General features: G+C 35.5%; 2 protein-coding genes and 1 long non-coding RNA gene across 4 annotated transcripts; all 3 read left to right on the top strand.

Annotated features, from left to right (window-relative positions):
• The first annotated feature begins 606 nt into the window (after positions 1-606).
• LOC147515296 (uncharacterized) lies at positions 607-1,370 on the top strand. The gene is given in 4 exon segments (XM_086592860.1): positions 607-739; positions 826-972; positions 1,056-1,161; positions 1,229-1,370. Coding segments are annotated over 4 exon segments (528 nt in total).
• A 1,020-nt stretch (positions 1,371-2,390) lies between these two features.
• On the top strand, positions 2,391-6,978 carry LOC147515295 (uncharacterized). Its single transcript, XR_015213408.1, has 4 exons — positions 2,391-2,730; positions 3,601-3,733; positions 6,328-6,500; positions 6,637-6,978. It is a non-coding gene; the product is annotated as an uncharacterized LOC147515295 (long non-coding RNA).
• Positions 6,979-15,987: 9,009 nt separating this feature from the next.
• On the top strand, positions 15,988-19,033 carry LOC147515294 (large ribosomal subunit protein eL8y-like). 2 transcript variants are annotated; one of them, XM_086586608.1, is made up of 7 exons: positions 15,988-16,337; positions 16,424-16,477; positions 16,561-16,762; positions 17,971-18,140; positions 18,222-18,350; positions 18,442-18,534; positions 18,626-19,033. In XM_086586608.1, the coding sequence occupies exons 1-7, from the start codon at positions 16,335-16,337 to the stop codon at positions 18,755-18,757; spliced, it is 783 nt and encodes a 260-aa protein (XP_086442734.1). In that variant the 5' UTR covers positions 15,988-16,334; the 3' UTR covers positions 18,758-19,033. The 2 variants fall into 2 exon arrangements, with proteins under 2 accessions (XP_086442734.1, XP_086442742.1); XM_086586616.1 differs by having other exon boundaries at positions 16,270-16,337; positions 16,424-16,474.
• The last annotated feature ends 2,087 nt before the right edge of the window (positions 19,034-21,120 follow it).

Genomic DNA, 21,120 nt, shown 5'->3' with positions numbered 1-21,120 from the left:
CATGATATGTATTAAGTATTCTAACCTGGGTCTCAGAAAAATACTGTCAAGTACAATCAAAGATGCTCATGCAAGATATTCATGAAAATATGCAATAACTATTACCTATATATTAATCTATGTTTCAAAAATTAAATCCTAATTCAAGTATTACGTGAGATTTCTCACTACACCATAAGGGCCATTTTGTAACAGAGCAAAATTTTCATTTGTAACGAATATATCCGTTACTACCTTTCTAACGGACATAACTGTGAGGTTTGTTGGTATCCGTTAGTATATTTCAATTGATTTTTCTAATTATTATCAAAGCCGATTTTTTTAATGTGCGTAACAATTGTGTCCGTTAGTAAACAACTAAAATAATGACCGGAAAGGGTATATATTCGAACTAACGGACAACATTAAATTAAATAGAAAAAAAAATTGTGCCCGATCATTTCCCCTTCTCGTCTCTCTCTTCAAGCCTCCATTGAACACTTCCCCGTCTCCTCTGTCAAACCCTCGCCGACGAAGAAGGAAATAAACCTGGTACGTTTTTTTTTCTTTTCTTCTACCCAAACCCCATCAAGCGAATTTCTAAGTTTTTTTTTTTAATTGTGCTCCATGATCGAATCAATGGCAATTGGTACTATTTCTTTTGAAGAACTTCTGGGTCATTGTAATGAACTTTATAAGAAGAATGAAACTGATTTGCTTGAAATCGAAGACCGGTTTATGGACTTTGGTTATGTTCCTGGTATACGTTTTTGCTTTTTCTAAAATTTTGTCTCTTTTTTAAGTGTTTGAGTTATTTGGTAATGACCTTTATTTTTTTGGCGATAGAAGTTGAGATTGAGGATGAAGAAGAGGATGTGGGATTGAAGACGCCGACTGGGGTGGACTCGAAATTGTTTAGTTCTACTAAAGATGGACTAGATTTCTCGTGTGGTCGTGGTTCTATTATGAAGAGACTTGAAGAAAACCCTATGTATCTTTTTTATTGAAATGAGTATTGATTTTTATATTGCTATATATAGTGAAATCTGCTTTGTGATTCCTTGACGTAATTTAAAATTCAATGTCATTGAGTTTACAAAGTCTTGGCCTATCAGATGTTTGTCTTGCTACTTTAGCCTCTGAAGGTTAGTGAAAAGGAATATTTGTTGAAACTAATTTGTAGTTTGATAAATTAGTTGATTTTATTTTTGCTTGCTTGACACTCAGTGGTGTGAAATTTGGCAGGTAGTAGTACTATATCCAAGGATGAGTATGAGATTCTTTTTTCTTTCTCCAAGGATATCCCAACCAAAGCGGTAATCCATTTGTCCAAGGATGATTATGAGATTCTTCCTTCCTTTATGAAAAGCTTAGCATCATGGGAGGTATGAGTTTCTTCATTTTTATTTGTGTTACTATATGCGATATATTCTGGTCTTTATGGAAAACTAAGGTAAGTAGAAGTGGATGAGGTTATAGGACTAGAACAAAGGTGCAAGTACTATGAGTATATACCTATTACCATACTTCTTAGTCATCAGAGTAAGTTGCTAATAATACCAATAAGAAGCAAAAATTGCAGCTTGTACTTAAGAGTAGTGGGATAAGAAAGTACTTGAAGTCTGTGAGAATTACTAACTCTAGCAATAATATATGGTACCTAATGAACGTGTTGTACTTCAACAAAGAAAGCTTCATTATTTGTGAATTGCTTCTCTTGTATTCCTCCTACATTGGGAATTGTCTTACGTGTGAAAAAAATGCCTTCCAATCTTTAGGTAGATTAGCGCGTTTCAATGGTAATTTGTCCTAGGAAGGGAGTGTGTATTTCCATTATATCCAATGGGACATTCACATTTACTGTAGGGAGTTGAGGCCCAAACTTGAATATCATTCAAGCGAAAGTGACAAGTTGCTAGGCAAGAGGGCACATTCAATTCTTTGCACCTTGGTGCAAAAGAAACAGAATACTACTCTTCTAGAGTTCTAGTGAAGGGCGAGTAGCTAGGTCCTCTCAATTTTTAGCACCTTGGTCCAGCCTTTGCAAGACTCCCATCCTCACTTGATACCGAGAAGTGAATATAAGCATAATATAATCGAACTTTGTGATATTTGTTATTATATACTTGTTATCACTTTCGAGGATCATAGTCCGTGACTTGGGAAAGCTTTTAATAACACAATCAAATTAGCATTTATCTTTATCATGTACACTCCATAAGGTATGCACTACACCAAAACTACAATTTTCTAACAAAGCTAATTTTACATCGATAGAATTGTTATATATGTTACCAAATTATCACGGAAATATCCGTTAGTAAATAAAACAATCGTTAGAAAATATCGCAAATAATAATTTTAATAATTTTGATTAACTTGGTCACAGTTAGTGCGGTATTGTATAACGTTTGTATCCGTGAGTAAAGTAATAAACCAATTAAAGAAATAGCGAAAAGGAAAGAAAAGAAAGAAGCGGGCAATTTTTGGGTAGGCACCCATCTCCCCCTTTTGATTCTCTCTCTCTCTCATTGTAAACCCTAGCTAACAGTTAGAACAATGAATTTCATCGCTCCCCGGTAAACTCTCTCTCTCTCAATTGACCGAAATGGAAATCCGTCGATCTCGGATTTCGCTGTAATTAGAATCTGGATCTCGATCGAGCAACTAGTTCCAGCAGGAGGTTGGCGCATCTTGTTAGGCATGGAGAAGCATTCTTAAAGGCTATTCCCAATTGCAGCAGCAGATTAGGTAAGCTCCCTCTCGTTCTCTTTTCTATCCGTGTTCTTCAAATTTGGTAATACGGTGGTTTAATTTCTTATTTTTTGTTCCAAGGTTTTTTAAAGAGTGATTTTTCTCCAAGTGATTTTTAAATTATTGAGAGAAGACTTTTAGTAAACTATCATGTGTTTTCGATTATAAATTCCTTTCCTTTTTCCTTTATCTCATATTTGTAGTGTTTACTTATTGAAGGGTGTTTGTCTACTGGTTTTGCAATAGTTTCCCTGTTGAGCTAAGTCTAACTTTGGCGTAAAAGTTAAATCTTTATTGGTTTAACAATTTGGGGTTAGAGCTTCTTTGTCTTTGTTTTGATGTATCATGTGTATATTAGACTTTAATGACTTTGTTTCCTTAACAAAATGAATGAGGTTTTTTTGTGATATTCCGGTTAGGGAAAAACAGTGAAGAGAATTATTAGAACATTATAATCATGACAAAGATAAAAACAGTGAAGAGAATTATTAGAACATTATAATAATGACAAAGATAATCTGTTTATATGTTACGAGGTTATGAGAGTCTCAAGGAATACGCCCTTAATAAACATTTGATGGTTGATTTTATTTTATACTTTTGTGGCTATAAATTGAACATGTGTTGGCTGGTCTTCCCCATGTTGGACAGTTTATATGTTATATATGCACCTAAGACTCTAAGGCACCATGAATATCCTAATGAATATACCCCTTATTAAACAATTAAGTGGCTTTATTTTCTACTTTCCAGTGGGTCAACATGACTGCAAAGAGCTGATCCACTGCTTTACCCATCCATTTAATACAACTAGAGGTGTTGTTTCAAGAAATTAACTACATGAGTAGCATTTTTGTGCATTTTCAGGTTGTGCAGGGCTCACAATCTAACATTGTAGACCTGTATTGCAAGGAGGAGCTTCTCGCCATCTCTCAATGGCTGATATAGTGACTCCAAGTTTGAAGGAGGTTACTAGGTGGTGTGAGTTAGGACATAGTAGGTAATGTCTATATTGACATGGTACACTTGATAGTCTTGAAACTTCATGATCCAATTTCTTCTAATTTTAACTTGGTAGTTGCATCTCAAAAGTTTCCCAAGAGATTTGGGAACTCTCAAATAAGGTTTTTTGTGAGGTGTCATAAGAACAAAGGTTCCTAAGAAAATCGGTTTAAATGAAATCCTCGATGCAAGTTATGGTCCTTCATTGCCTGGATTAGTAGCAAATGGGGATTAGATGTGACATTGACTGATAACTCAACCAGATCATAAGCAGAGTAACACTTGTTTCAAAGAGTAATATCTGAGTTGATAATTTTTGCTATCTATATATTGGTGTATATTATTGTATTCAAAGTATGTTTTAATCGGCAATTCCTTTTTAAAATTGCATTAAGAGTAAAATTTTATGATGCGGAGGCTTGGTTTGAGCATAGTTTCGGACATACATATATAGAATTTGGGAATATGGATAACCTCAAAAAATTATTAGAATGACAGTTTGTCCCGTTATTTTGTTCTATTTTATCTTTTTTTTTTTTATTGAAAGATGTCTTTATCTTCCTGTGAATAGAATCTCTTTGTTATTCTATGCCTCTAACAGTGCCCTACTCTATATACCTCCATCATATATGGCTTCATTTTCTTTTCTTCCCAGATTGGATCACTTCTTGCCATATAGACACTAATTAAATTACCGATGTTTTTTCAAATTCCCCTGACATCTCCATGGTAAAGATACAATCACAGCCTTAAATTATTTCCTTTTCCCTTTTTGAGTCTGTGTTAGTTGTGCGCAAATTTTAGACTTCAAGGGTGACTAACTGACTATCCTCCACTTTGTTGAGCCTTAGTGTTGAGTTTAGGCATGTACTAATTACTGGCTTTCCAGTTCGATTTATTTGCATGTTATTGTGTCAGTTGTTAGTGTCTGAAATCCTTACTCCATGAATGTTTCGTTTGCTCTACAGAGTTTGGTCGAAGAAAATGGACAAGATTGGTCACAAGACATAATTTCTGCCATCTTTCTCATAGTAATGGAGGTTTCATATCTCACATATTCTATTAAGGTAACATATATGTTTCCATATAGCGAATGTCATTGTAGAGAGTCAACCTTGTGTATGTGTATTTCTTATGCATTTTAGATGCGCCCATCTTTCTTTTTGCATCTTAGTGTTTCGTTTCTTAGTAAGTGGTGAGTCACAAAGGAGCTAGTGTGGATTTCCTAAGTAGTGTATTAATGCACCTTCAAAGTAAATTACTTAGTAAGTCGAATTAGAAATTAGAGATCTCGTGAATTCTAGTGTGAGGTTGGTTGTTTATTTTCACTCAAGTTATATTGGTTGTACATGCCTTCTTGCTGGAAGTTAAAACTTGATAGAGGTATTTGGAAGTTCTCTACTTAATATCTTATCATTTGCAAGCTTAGTTATATTAAAAATGGGGTTCCTGAATGGAAGTGGGTAGTTTGTTGTAGAAAAAGGATTCTCTTGTTGGAGCTGAATTGGATATTTTAATATTGAATTAATCTTTGGTGCTAATATAATGATAGTACTCATGGGTTGGAGTACAATAGAAACAATATGCCAAGGCTTGATATGACACAGAAATTTCCTTACACTTACAGAATGATTACTCAAGGGTATTTAGGTTTCTTAATTAAGTGGTCAGATAGCCTTAAATATGTTTTGGTTTGCAAAAGACAAATGTGTAGTTCTTGGGTTCATTAGAAATCGATACCCTCTTGAACTTGCTCTTGGGGGGTGGGTTTGTTTAATATATTTTCTTAGCTTATGCAGATATTGTATAATCGTTGCATGCAACTTCTTGTACATAGTATCTTGTTCTTGCTTCTTTGGACCATCTTCACATTAGTTAACTCTGTCATTTCTTTTATATTCACCAGAAGTGACTAGCAAATGCATCCAAGAGCTTCGTATGCCATTTTCATAACGGCCGTCCCCTTTTTCTTTTCGATAACTAATGAAATTTGTGTACTTAGGTGGCTTCCGCTTGATGTTGCAAGGATATGAGGACGCAATTGGCTTGAACCGTTGCTCTCACCCAGTTCTAGTTCAGACATACTGACATTTGCACCGTCAAATAATCCTTCCTTTCCTCTCTTGAATGTGGTTAATATAGCAAGGTATTTCACGGACTTTCACATTTACCTTCGATATAGATATGTCCGCTAAAAGTGGCTTAAAAATTGGTCTCAGTATTTATTTGTACCGAGTTTCTTTCTGAATGGGCACACACAAAATACACCTTGAACTATAAGCATAAAACCCGATAAGCGCCGAAGTTTTACTGGTTTAAAGATTTTGTTGGACTGGTCTATGCAGCAGAGTGGGTTGCAATCCTTTACCTCCCCGTGAAGTGATGTTTGTGATGTCCGTCTAGAGAGAGCATGCACAGCGTAGTAGGGGAAGGTATTTGTTATATTCTCTTCTGTCATCTTATTACTAATCCCTCCTTTTGTTGCTATTTATTCACCTAGCTCCTTCTACATGTTTGAGATTAGCAAGAATACCATTATGTATTGAAACTATACAACTAGAACCTATATGCTTATTATGTTGTACGGACTAGTATTTTGGTTGTGTTGTGATTGTTAGGGGTTGGTTTTGTGTTGGGTTCTTTTTCAGAAACTACAATGCAAGTACTCATGGGTTAAGTTGGAGTATAACGGTGACAATATGCCGAGGCTTTAGATATGATGCAGAAGTTTTCTTACTCTTACAAGAATGATTGCTCAAGGGTAGGTAAGTGGTATTAAAACAGTTTTTTGCTTTGGCGTTTACCCAAATTGTATTGCCTATTGAGAGGTTATTGCTTGTTGCCATTTTTTCGATTTCTCTCTTAAATGCTTTCTGAGGCCAAAAGCTATCCTTTGTGCAGGTTGTTGTTTTGCTGCAACTGTGGAGCCTTTTAAATGTGCTCTCGCTTCATTTCCTACTTAAACAAATCATTCTCTTTACTTGAAGATAATATGGAGGAATGTTGAAAGGCTAGATTATGAAACGTGACTTTGCTCGTTTATGTTTGTTTATATATGTCGTTGAAATGAATCAAGGAAGGAAGTAGGAAAACTTCTTTAGCTTTAGTTTTTATGTTGATGTAAATTGGGATTTGGGTGGATTGGAGGCTTTGTTTCTATGTAAATTGGGATTTGGATTGGTGGATTTGTTTCTATAAAGTTTAATTGGTTGGTTTTTCTTGTTATTCTTTTGTTGTTGTGGAGTGTGATATATTATGTAAGATGGAATAATCGATCCGGGCTAGAGCTATAAGTGCGGGGTGGAAACAATTTGATCCCGAAAATAATTTTTTTTTCCAGTTTACAATTTAGTAACGGATATATCCGTGACATACCAAATCATTTTTCCCGCTAATTATTAGAAATGTAACAAATGCATCCGTTAGTGACTACTGACCACCAAAAACTTTACTCACATTTATATCCGTTATAAACGACCAATTTGATTGACATTTATCTGTTACAAATATTTATAGTAACGGATATATCCATTAGTAAAATTAATTTTAGTAACGGATATATCCGTTAGTAATTTTTGCCTAAGTGACTGTAACACCCCAGAGCTAACGAATATAAGCGTTAGTAAAAATATAAGTAACAGTTATAACTGTTGGTAAACGCCTCTTTTGGTGTAGTGTCTAGACTAATATCATCATGGAGAAGGGAACAATACTATTATTAATAAGTGCCTAGTATAAACAATATTTATGATTTTTATTTTATTTTTATATAAAGAAAAGTGCGTAATTTACATCCTAAAAGTGCCTAATTTTTGCAAATGTTTCTATCCCACCCCCAAACAATCGAATGCTTTGTCCTCAAAGTGTAAAGAGATAAGAAAATAATTTATCATAGAAACGTGGCAAAAATTAGTAGTACTTGTAACAGAAATATTGTAAAGAAGATATGATAACATGAAGCACAATTAAATTGTTATGTACTAACTAACACAAACTCTACTGGAGTAAACATGATAAGTAAAGGGTGGCAAAAAGATTTGAAATGAAATACCAAAATACGCCACCCCCAAACAAAATTTGAAACTCTTTTGAAGTTTGAAAATTTTTGTGGCCTATACTCCCTTAAGGTAGTATTTTACAAGAAATTATATGGGTCTTTTAAAGTCAGATTCCCCTAGACTTAATGTGGGGTCATTTTAAGTCGATTCCTAGATCGGCACACCCCCAAACAAGCAAGAACCGGGGTGACAAAAAATGGATGATGCGTGGTCAACTATAAACTAATAGCCGAAAGAGTTGGGTGTCTAGCCATAAAAACATGATACTAAATGCACCCCCAAACAGAATGAAGTTGTATAATTGGAAGCAATTATGTAGAAGAATAAAAGAAAACTTATGCAACCCATCAAAGAACATATGCAAACCATTATGTTATAGCTGTTTTAAAGAGTTAGAATTACCCAAAAGATGAATTAGTGATATTTTAAGTGAGAAAGGAATGAAGTATGGATCTTGATGTCTTTCATGAGGCTTAGATGATGGAAAATAAGACAACCTAGGTTTCTCACAACACTCGGTCAAAGCTTGGCTCTCAACTACAGGAATGGTGTACTCATGAGATTGTGTACTAGGCAAACACTCTTCACCGTGAGGGTTAAAAAAATTATAGAGGGTCTCTGAGGCATTAGGTTCAAGTGCAAATTCGAGGTTCTTCTTAAATGGTGGGTGAATGGATGGCTTAGTTATGCTAGATGGTTGGATTGTAGGAGGTGGAAACTCAGGTGGATGGTGGTTAGTTGATGGTTCATCAGTTGGTGGATCCTCACATGCTCTTAAGAAATCATAGAATTCTTCATCTAGCTTAGCTGAATCTATAAAGTTGTGGTTCGTGGCTTTATCTGTAAGAATTTCATCTATGTTTTCCATTGTTATTTCCTCAGCTGCCAAACTAAATTTAGATTCACATTACTCTAAAGATGTTACTTCCTTTAATTCCTGCACATTATCTTGTTCATGCCTTATATTAGAATTGTTGATTTCTATTTTCTCACTCTCGCCCTCTAAAACAATATAAGTTTCCTCAATGGCATCATGGTCATCTGAAACAAGTCCTACAGAGTCGTCTTCAAGAATTTTCTCATCCAAGTTGTGTGTGTAGTTAATATAATGGTTAATGGGAGGGTCATGGGAAGGTAATGGTTCATGAAATTCATGGCAGGTCTTAACTAGGTCGAATGGTTTGGTTATGGGAATAGGTTGTTCTACTTGTGTGTCGATCTCTAGCAAGGTTGAAAGTTCTGTGTTAGGTGAGGGGATCATGGAAATCATTTTGGCTAGATTCTGAAGCATAGTTTGGGTTTCTGAATTTTGTTAATTCTCTAAATGTTTTTCCATTGTTGGCTATTTGTTGGGAAATTTGGTCTGGGAAGGGTGGCGAGCTAGTGGGTGGGTGTGAGGTTACCATCAATCTTGTCCGTTGTGGGTTCATAAGTATTATTTTGTTTTGGGCCATTATTTTATCAAATGTTGTTAGCGAAGGGGAAGCTTGGTGGTGTGGTTCTGGTTGGTACGGTGTTTGATAGTCATAGTTATTGGCGTTTGAGTAACTCTGGTTGATTTCGTACTGTGCTGGGTTAGGTTGACTCCATGTATAGTTTGGATGACTAGAAAACTCTTGATTGTATTGGTTACTATGAAAATTTGAAAATTGAGACTCATAATTATTATTATATTCTATAGTAGGTCCAAACTCTTGGTATGATAGGCAACGAGAAGCCCAATGGTAAGGACTACCGCAACATGAACATGGTGAAGGGTTTACATAATAATCACATGATTATTCGTCTACATATTGATATGCCATATTGGTTTTAAAAATATATTCTAGGACAATTAATATCCAAACGAAACTCTAACTATAAATTTCTAGATAGGCATGTACGTTGACGTTTACGAAAAAGAAGTCTGATTATACTAGAATTAAACTCCTCTAACATAAGAAACGAGGAGTGGAAGAAAAAGTACATAAATGCCTCCTTGCTAAGCGTTTGAATAGCATCTTGTATACGCGAGTTCAGTGTAATTAACAAGTTAGAAACACTGAATAACTTGAAGCAATGGAAATTTGGACTAACCTGTGAAAATCGGGCTGGTACAGAAGAGGGCGCGGGTCGTGCTCAAGAGGAACTCGAGTTACAGTGTTTTGAGCGCGGGGCGCGCTCCTTCCTAGCTCGAGTTACAGTGTTTTAAACGCGGGTCGTGCTCAAACTTTGCCTTGTTAGGGCGCGGGTTGCGCTCTCCAAAAAATTTGAAATTTTTATAGTAGGTTGCTAAGATGTCCAGTAAGTAGCTTGTAAAATTTCAGAACAATCGAAGCTATGAAAGTCCTTCTACTTCCCTGCAAAGTTTGCAAAACAGTTTTCGGACACAATACAAACAACTAAATGGTTAACCAATCAAAACAGAGCCAAAAATCGCCAAAATTTTACTGGAGACTCATGACAGATCATGGGTATTCATATAAAAGGTTTAGAGCAATTGGAGTTCTACAAACCTTCCTTATCGACTGTTGTTCCAGAAATTAAGTGTTTGCAAAACTGCAGAAACACACTGGAAACAATCCACTAGTTAGGAGGTCAAAACAAATAAAAAACTCGTCAAAGTTTTACTGAAAACTCCTGACTTAGGATAGATACTCTTGTAAAAAGTTTAGAATTTTTGGAACTGCCTAAGTAACCTTACTCATCTGTTTTTCAAGAGTTTATGGTTTGAAAACTGAAATGCAGCAATGTAAAGATCGTATTTGTTCACAAGGTAAAATAATTAGGAAAATTCTAAAAATATTCCAATAAATCAATAGAACCTTAAATATTATACCTGAAAATTTTCCGAATCTTTGGAAATTTAAAAATACCTTTACTGCAGTATTCTTCACTGTGATTCCGTAAACACAAGGGAGGGCGGGCGCGCTCTGTGCTTAAAACAGTGAACAATAACAAAAATATGAGAAAAAAGAAAGAAAAATGAAAAGGGTGGGTGGGTAGAGAATGGGGGATTGCCCTTTGAATTCAAGCAATTGAATTCTTGTCTTGAACGACACTAAGATGGCAGCGACACCATTTGATAACCCGTAAAAACTCAACTAGATTGCTCTAACATCATTCTTATGGTATCAATTTTTTTATTTCCTACTCTCACATATATATTCATGCAATATATATAGAGTACGGAATCGTTCCACTCTTAAACTAGCAAGACATAAGTGAATTCAATTAATAAAACACAAGGAACAATGGTGAGAACAATGAGAGTAGTGTTGTGATTTGTTTAAACTAAAACTAATTATGAATTAAACTAATTTAACTAAGCAATTAAAAGGTGAATTTAATGAATTGGAAGAACATAGAGGAGGGAAATTCCACCATGCAATTCGATTGGCTATTAGTTAGTCATCGAATCAAATATTGATCCCTAGTGAATACCAAGTCCTCTCGAATCAAGGTTCCACTAGCATGAGAGTTTAGCTCCACCACAAATCTCTTTGATGGTGGCTCTAAACTCTAGTTCATCATTATGAGGTTTATCTCTAAACACTCATAATAATGAACTTGAAATTCTATTCTAAATAACAACTATTCTAACAAGCAATCATCCTCACATGACTTCTTTAACCTCCTCTAATTGAGTTTTTAGCCTAGTTTCATTGGATGAACAATATCAAAACAATAACATGAAGACATTAAATTAAAAAGACAATAATTGAATATTAAACTAAGGGTTTTTATTGAAGGATTTAATGGAGGCTACAAACTAAATTATTCTAACCTAAACTAAACTACAAAAGAGAGAGAGAGAGAGAGAGAGAGAGAGAGAGAGAGAGAGAGACCTAAATTATTCTAAACTAAAGAGGGAGTAGCTTTCTTTGTTTTAGCCTTAACCCTTTTTATATAGGAGAGGGTTAGGTTACAATTTCGTGCATGGACTTTTAGGCTAGGTTATAGACCCATAAATCAAGTCTATAACCCAATTGGGTAAATCCAAGACTTTCAATTCTGGTCGTATTACTGTAGCACGCGATTTCACCAACTTATATTACTCTTATCGAGTCAAAGCCTGGACCAGTGGAAAGAGTTTTCTGAGCCGGTCATTTTGATATAAAATGGGCCTAATTCTAAGGCCTGAGTCCAAAGATATGACCTTTTGAAGTTCTGTTGACTTTTCTTCAGCTTTCTAATCCGGTTTGACTTTCACTTAACAGCTTTGACTTGGGCTTTTTAAGGGCTTTTTCTCCATGAAATTTGGGCTTTCTTCATAGCACTTTCATAGCAATCACTTTAGTTCCTTTTAGCGCCTACTTAGTAACGAATTGATATTTATTCAACTCCGAAACCTGAAAGACACAAAGCACGATAACAGTACTAACTCTTACTTATTAATTACATAATTAGTATAAATATTGTTAAAGGGTTAAACTACAGTTTTGGGCTCTTATCATTTAACAATAGCTCACTCATGGTACCATAACATATTACTGTCTCATATATGAAATAATGCTGCAACATGCAGTTCAATAACAACACATTATCAGTGCTTCATTAACAACATGGGTCCTAACAACATTTGTAATTCCATTATCATATTACAACTTCTATAACATTATAAGTTTATGTGAGTACTTCAAATGTCAAAAGAAAACAAGTTACTTACAAGGCCTTTAATTACTTTTGTCTGTCTTTGAAAAAGTTCCTCATTATTGTATGTCCCCTCAAACTCGCCGCACCACTTTGTATGGGTTTTGCCCCAAAGCATCCTTTAGCACTTCTTCATTTAGTTCTCCTTCAGAAAGATCTAGACTTTCCAACACCACTGTCTTCCCCTTAAGAGGCTGAAGCTTTTTCTGATAAGTATGTAGATATATGTTTCTAGAAGGCAAGTCTACCCAATCTAGTATTCTGGGAAACCTACCATCAACTTGTCTTCGAGCCGCAAGAGATGGGATGTGAAGATATACTCAAATAACAAAACAAATTAAACAACCATAAACTGCGAAAAGAATCCTTTCTAACACTCACCAGGTTATACATGTCTTCCAAAGACTCTGCCAACATTTCAAACAGAGGTGTGCCCCAAGGAAAGCTATCAAATGCATTTAAATTCTCGGCCAGATCAATATACCTCCCATCAACTGTCTTAGCAGATCCTGGAAGCACAACTTGCAACAGTATATACAACCTATTCAACCTAAACACATCATTCTGACTTTCTTCACCAACACTGGATTTTGCCAAGTTTCTAGCTTCTAATATTTCTATTTCAGAAACCGTGGTTCCTTTAAAAAACCTTGCACGAAATTGGGATGAGATCTTGATGTCTGCCGTGTAGAATGAATTAGAAACCGGCTTCACACTAAGACTCATTATAAGAGCAACATCACTTTTCTTAAACACCAAATCCTTCTTACCGATTCGGTAGCAAAGTTTACCTACTTGGTGTCCCAAAATAGCATACACTAGCGTAGTAGTGGTGTGCATTCTCTCATTAATGCTTAAAAACTTACCGAAGCAAGACTTCTCAAAATCTTCCCTCTCTTCAGTAGTAAGTGTCTTGAAAAATTTATGCATTTTATCGAGTGACATACGAACAGTCAAATTAAGCTTTCTCATTTTTCAAAGATTGGAAATGGTCGGAAAATTAGGGATTTTGGGCGGTTTTTTTTGTCCGAAAATGAACACTCAACCGTCCTTATACCCTCAAACATATTACTACCGACACGTGCCAGTTAAAGGTAAAAAAAACCATCATTTCTTCAACAGTTCGGCGAATAATTAATGTTATCATATCGTTCCTAACACATGGCAAAGATTTTTCCTGCCCAAACTAGATTCTTCATCTCACTAGTTTATCTTAGTACAGACATATTCATATGTACTAACTATCAGCAACTTTTGAGTCTGATCATTTTACAAAGGGTGGGACATCCTAACATTTTGGCTATTTGTATAAGAAAACTTTTTAAATATTGAACTACGGACAAGCTTGTAACAGAGTTGGGTGGGAACAATGGTGAAATATGGAACTGAGATGCTAATATGTGTTATTAAATGCTACACTTTTGTTTTACTTGATATTGAATAAAGGGTTGAATAAACTTATCAAAGTTAACTTTTGTTTAACTTTTTATTGGATAATACTATTTTGTACATAAGTTATAGGTGTATATTAAAGTCAACATGATAGTTTTAATTGTGTTCTTGTTTATGGCTTCAGTTGCTGATATATCATACATAAAACGCTGCCAATTACCTCCATTTCGAATAACACGTCCAGCCAAGTTTTGTGAATGCTAAATGCATTTTTTTCTTGTTTCTTCTTATTGAGTTTCCATACAGATTTCTACCCAGATTTCTTTCCTTTCTATTAGGGTCTCATTATCTCATTATAAACAACAACAATGACATAAGGGTACCCCTGATATAATCACAAACAAAACATATGAACATTAACAGTTTATATGCTGACACTCAAGCACAATAAACTGGCTGTTTCACAAACCACAAAATACCATTACATCGATTCAAGCAAAAACCTATATATTAAAACATACTTCCAAAACTCAATAAGGTGATTTGTGAACTGGAAGTGGAAGTGGGATTTCAAAAGAAACCCAAGTCGCTTATGGTGACATCCACAGAGTCTTCATTGCTAAAACATGGCGGAACCGCGACTGAAAAGGCAATCCAAGCTTACCACATACAATGATCGCTTTGTCTTCTTCTTACGCTTTTGTATCACGCCTTGAATCATATTCAAGTAGTCAATTTTTTCATCGATCTAGAAAGGGACTTGTTCATCAAGTACATTATACAAAAACTCAATTTCATGCGCTTGGAAAAACCTTCCACAAGACACATGAATCCTTCTAAGAAAATATAAACATCAAACACTCTCAATTTCACCTCACCTGTTACATACTTCTTCACTCAATGTAAAAAGAATAAGGGAAGAACAAAATTAATATGGAAATAGTAAACACAACTATGGAAATCTTAAAAAAACTCTATACACTACTATATAAAAACAAACTCAAGTTGCTGACGGTACATGTAAGTGTCACTTACGGTGGCATCCACAGAGTCTTCATTGCTAAAACCTGGCGGAACCGTGACTGAATCCAAGCTCACCGCAATGACTGCTCAACTATCTTCTTTTTCTTTTGAATCATATTCAAGTAGTCAATTTTTTCATCGATCTAGAAAGGGACTTGTTCATCAAGTACATTATACAAAAACTCAATTTCATGCACTTGGACAAACCTTCCACAAGACACATGAATCCTTTTAAGAAAATATACACATCAAACACTCTCAATTTCACCTCACCTGTTACATACTTCTTCACTTCATGCAACAAGAACAAAATCAACATGGAAATAGTAAACACAACTATGGAAACCTTAAAAAACTCTATACATTACTACGTAAAAACAAACCCAAGACGACCTAGAAAGAAACCAACACTGAAGACAACAAACCAAAGTTCAAAACATATCAATAAACAATGAGAATCGTAGAGGGAGAGGATAATCAAGATGATGAACCTTAGAAAAATCCATTATCAAGATTTGTGTTCTTGTCCTCCATGAAAAACCTTACCAAAATCACGAAGGATAAGATAACCAAAAAGATGAAGTAAAAAAACTGGAAGTTTTGGAGATTTGTAAACACTTTTATATTTTTGCACAAAAATCGAGGTGAACATAGTTGCATGTTCGTACAACAAAAACAACGTAAAAGTTGTTGATAGTAGATCCATATGTTGCTGGTTCGTGATCCCACAATAGCTAAAGTCCGTTTTCATTTTTGCTGGGTTGAAATCCAATGGTCATTAATCGCTGGTACGTATCACTAAGAGAATCTAACGGATAAATATGACTGTGCATGTCAATATCAGAAGTACGAGAGGAGAGAGAGTGTGTTGTAGAGGAGAGAGAGTGTGACAGGAGGAGAGAGAGTGTAGTATGGAAAGGCAAAAGGGTCAAAAATCCGTTGAATTAGTCAAAATTGAATGGCATGGCCGGTTGGAGAACAATGTGTATTTATTATGGCGGATTCAGCCAATTACCCAAACATTAAACCAAACTAACATTTGCAGTCAACTTGGCTTAAAATTCCACTTTGCACCATGAGCCCATTAACTTTTTTTAGAAGTTTCACAATTGTTTACTTTAGTCTTTGGTTTTGTCTAACGACCGCTGTTACGATAGATGCAGTAAAACTCGTTTTTTTTTTGAGAGAACAGATCCTTATAACTCCGTAATTAATCATAAACAAACACAACAACCATAAATAGATTACAAATTTGGAGTTTGGTTTTGGACAAATTGGCTGATTGGATTAGATACATTTTAAATCAAGTATCTCGGAAATATCGGTATCCCAAAACGTCGAAACGGAATTCGGAATTACGAAATGCGATGTAGGTTATTAGGTCTGAGAAATTGAAATAAATTTACCAAAATAGCCCTCTCACATTCTCACTATTAAGCCCTGGTCGTTTTAGGGTTAGACGGCAGTCACAACCTCAAAACTTGTCTGCAAAAAATGGTCAGTCCTCCATCTCTCTCTCTCTCTCTCTCTAACTCAGTTCCTTGTATAATGTTACTGATTTATTCCATTTTCGTTATTTACAGGCACCAAAAAGAGGATTGAAAGCACCAGCTACTTCATCCAAGAAGAAAACTGTTGTAATAAACCTCTTAAACCTCTTAAAGATTTTATACTCATCATAAGTTTATTGTTTTATTAAGTTTGTGTTGTTTATGTGTAGGAGAAAGTGACGAACCCATTGTTTGAAAAGAGGGCAAAGCAGTTTGGAATAGGTGGAGCATTACCACCAAAGAAGGATCTTCATCGTTTCGTCAAATGGCCCAAGGTGGTTCGTATTCAACGACAGAGGAGGATTCTTAAGCAGCGTTTGAAGGTTCCACCTGCTTTGAATCAGTTCACTAAGACCCTTGACAAGAACCTTGGTAATATTTTTCTTTTTTTGTTCGAGTATTATTTAGTTTTATAAAATTAATTTGTATTGTAGGGTGTGTTATTTTGGGAAGAGGCTTAGCGAGCAGTTTTTAAGGACAAAGCATGCTTTACAATATAGGATTGATCAGCCTTAGTAGAATATAAGGATTCCTCATTTAAAAATATATTGCATCCTAGCTACCTATATGAGAGGGAGTGCGCAATATTAAGATCCCCTCTCCCCCCCTTCCTCGCGGTTAAATGCTCCACAAAGCGCTATAGATGAAACACTGATAATGCGCGAAGGCTAAAATGCCTCTGACTTTCTTTGTTAATTTGTTTAATTATGTATATTATCTGGGGGCGAGATAGAGCCACCTTCATTATGTGCACATTATAGCCATATTTTGACATACAAATAAATTAAGGTCTGGTTTTTTGTGGAGATGATATCCCCACCATGAAGGTCATTCTCACGAAAAATTATGATATTTGGATATGTCTAACCATGTAAAAATTAGTGTTCATTTTCAAACTTTTCATCTAACGGTTCAAATTTTTTGTGAACATGTTCTAAGGTTAGACTTTTTTGAATGAGCTGAATTTTTGTGAGCACGTTCTCTATAGGGGGGGGGGGGGGAGATCATATCTACAAAAATTCAACCTTTTAAGTCCACAATTTTGCTTGAATTCGTTTACAATGTGGCTATAATGTGTCTAAGAATGTGGCTCTATCCCTCCCCTCCTATATATATATATATGTCTTCAATGTATCTGCATGTTATTCCATGGTCATCTTCTTTGTTCTTCCACTGGAAAGTTTTGTCATGGCACATTTAATCTGTGACCGTATGGTATAATGCTTAATATTGGCAATGCTTTTTGTCATATTCTGTTGACATATTGTACAGGGATGTGGCTTAATTGTGGCATTCCTTGTCTGCTTATATTTTGTTTCTCTCATTTTGTTTGAAGCTGTATATTGCTACCCAATTTTGGTAAATTCCTTTTCAATAGTGGTTTTGTTTGATTGCTGTCCAGATCGTAGCATCTATTGAGGCTATATCATCTATTTTAATAATAATATGTAGTCATTTAGAAACTATTATCCAATTTACCTTGCTGTGGTTGTTTAATCTCTTGTAAGAGGTTTTTGGCTGAGTAGTTTTCCCTCTCTCTCAAGTTAATAAGAAATTTCCATTTGCACACATTTTTGCAGCGACAAACCTGTTCAAAATGCTTCTCAAGTACAGGCCTGAGGACAAAGCTGCAAAGAAGGAACGTCTTCTTAAAAGAGCTCAAGCTGAGTCTGAAGGAAAGACTGTCGAGTCTAAGAAGCCTATTGTTGTGAAGTATGGACTGAATCATATCACCTACCTGATTGAGCAGGTTTGATTTGTGGTATTCTCTACTGGTTTTATTGTTTGCTTTTCGGCCTGTACTTTAACAAGATATATCTTAATTTTGCAGAACAAAGCACAATTGGTAGTTATCGCGCATGATGTGGACCCCATCGAGCTTGTTGTTTGGCTACCAGCCTTGTGCAGGAAGATGGAGATTCCATACTGCATTGTCAAGGGAAAAGCACGTCTTGGAGCGGTATTGTTGCATTGCATTCGTATATTCTGTTGGATACCCTGATTACATGTCTATATGTTTTAGTATTTGATATTTGTTGGCCTGCATTCAGATTGTCCACAAGAAGACTGCTTCAGTTTTGTGTCTTACCTCGGTTAAGAATGAAGATAAAATGGAATTTAGCAAAATCCTAGAGGCTATTAAGGTGTGTGATGACATTAATTCCCATGATTTGTTGTTTTTCGCATCAATCTTGCATTTGACCCCCTTATATTTGTGACTGTCTGCTCTTTTAGGCGAACTTCAATGATAAGTACGACGAGTACCGGAAGAAATGGGGAGGTGGGATCATGGGATCCAAATCCCAGGCCAAAACCAAGGCCAAGGAGAGACTTATTGCTAAGGAAGCTGCACAAAGGATGAACTAGGTGGCTGGTTGTATCTTTGTTATCATAGTAACTTAGATGAGTTTTGTTTCTAGGTTTTACTTCGTTGAGGTTTACCTTTTTTAGCTGCAGCCCTATACGCAGAGACTCAGAGCAACTAGATTAAGCATCCAAGTATTCTTGTTATAGACTGTTGATTTTCATTATTGCTTTTTCATTTCAAATTAACCGGACAACTGTCATCTAGATTTTGGAATAGATAGTACTGCTTTTGCATTTAGAATATATGGAAGTTAGTGTATCGATTTTATGGCCAAAGGCGTTCTATCACATCTGTTCACTGCACGTTGTGGTGTATCAGTTTCATGGCTAAATACGTTGATCTATCACTTCTGTTCAGTGCACGTTTTGAGTACCAATTTGTTAAGGGTGATTCAAGCTGTTTCATGAGGTGATATTACTAATACTGGTGGGTCACTTTATTGGGAATTGGTAGACGGCATTATGATTGGATATGAGTGTTAGTTTTTAGTGCAGATAGGTTAATCCTTGATTATGAAACAAACTTGACCTGTGAACTTTTTTCATTTCTTTGCTTGAATTGTAGGATGAGAATGTGTTCTCTAGCTATGATGTTTGGGTTGTTATGTTGCTAGGTGTGGTGCCACCATAGTTTCTGACATTTGTCGCTTCCAAATTCACACTGAATGAGTGAATGAGTGAATGACTGTTTTTTCTTTTCCATCTTGAAGAATGGCCAAGCCGTAATTATCTAAAACAAGATGGAGATATCCATAAGCATAATTTGAAGCAGTTAACCTTTATGTCCTTCTATGTCAGTTACAGTTACTCTAGATTCTTACGTTGCAGATCCAAAACATGCAGCGAATCAGAGCTGTCAATTAGGGATGGAACTCGGGCAGGTCGGGTTGAGGTATAATCCGAGCTCAACTCGAGTTTCAAATGTTTTAACCCGAGCCTGGGACCAAACCCTAGTTGGTCTTTCAATTTTCAGTCCAAGTTCTAGCAGGACTAATTTGTGTTGGGTTGGGTTATGTCGAGTTGGTCAAACTTCTCTGGTTGTTTTTGGAATTACGAGATAAAAACACTAAAATTGAAATCTTCTAAGGCTGAGTCCAATGGCTCTCTATCCCTTTAAAAGTAGTGTTAAAGTCGATAAAGTAGTAAATTTAAAATAGAAATTTAAAAGTAGAATTTAAAAGTCGATAAAGTAGAAATTTAAATCTCATATTTTACTCTCTCTATTTTTTTTTAAAATGTAGATAGTAAAATAAAATGAGATGACTTTTAAATTTCATGTTCGACTTTTAAATTTCTTACTTTAAATTTAAATTTTCAAATTTTACTTTATCGACTTTAAATTTTACTTTATCGACTTTTAACACTACTTTTAAAGGGATAGAGAGCCATTGGACTCAGCCTAATGAAATTAAGGAGATTTGATTGTTTGAAAGAGAAACTAACTTTGTTGATTATATTATTCTCTCTAAGTTAGAGATTTTCAATCTTATTTTTTATAAAAATAGAATAATTAAATAATATATGTACACAACAAAAATCGGATTTTAGTCCATCGAGCTTGGGCTAGCCTGACCCAAGTTCCACTGCATATGAAACACATCTTTGCAAATATAAATCATGAATGAAGTCTGCATTTTCTGGGTTTCCAGAGTTTGGTGTATCTTGATATGCACACTAATCTGATAGCGTCAATTACAGATTTACATTGCAGTGATGCTTACTCGTGTTTTGGTACAGTGTAATGTTATTGACAGCAGGAGTATGGGTGTGTCACTGCTTCCTGTTTACACTAGCTGAATCAAATTCTTATAAAAATAGTGGTGGTATATTTTCCTTAAAATAAGGCCCAAAGTTTCCGAGCACTTCTAACTTTCTCCAAGGTTTTGAAATTTAACCGGTACTTAGTTGGCGATCAAAGTTCTTGTATATTTGAAGTATGATGGTGCTCTTTCTCACGCATCTTTTCTCGTTGCTAGAGCTGGTGAAATAATGTGGTGAGATATTGAGCATGTACAAAATGCAGCAAAATATCACGACATATATGTTGTTTGTTTTTTTTTTCTTCGATAAACAAACTGATCAAAAGATGGATTGCACATAACAACCGTGTTCTCTTGAGACATGAGGAATCGACATGAAACTTAACAGTTCAATGTGGTTGGTATGCTGGGCCTGGCTGGCTTGTAGTGCCAGCATATCGGTAATGGGGCGGATCTAGGAGAGGGCTGGACCAGGTTTCAGCCCTGGTCTTTTTGCTGCGAAAAAGAAAGTATTATACTACCTAAAGCCCAACTGCCCAAGGCAAAAACGTCTGCCCATATACTTAGAACTTGGGCTTGAAGGATTACACAATGGCATGGCTA

This window comes from Coptis chinensis, chromosome 2 (genome assembly GCF_015680905.1).
Source record: "Coptis chinensis isolate HL-2020 chromosome 2, ASM1568090v1, whole genome shotgun sequence".
NCBI classification, from domain to species: domain Eukaryota; kingdom Viridiplantae; phylum Streptophyta; class Magnoliopsida; order Ranunculales; family Ranunculaceae; genus Coptis; species Coptis chinensis.
This window is presented reverse-complemented; position numbering and strand designations above follow the sequence as displayed.

What these genes read in the sequence shown, in the direction of transcription:
- LOC147515294 (XM_086586608.1), top strand. An exon ending in CATCCAAGAAGAAAACTGTT is followed by an intron (nt 16,478 to 16,560) that starts GTAATAAACCTC and finishes GTTTATGTGTAG; the next exon opens with GAGAAAGTGACGAACCCATT. An exon ending in GAAAAGCACGTCTTGGAGCG is followed by an intron (nt 18,351 to 18,441) that starts GTATTGTTGCAT and finishes GCCTGCATTCAG; the next exon opens with ATTGTCCACAAGAAGACTGC.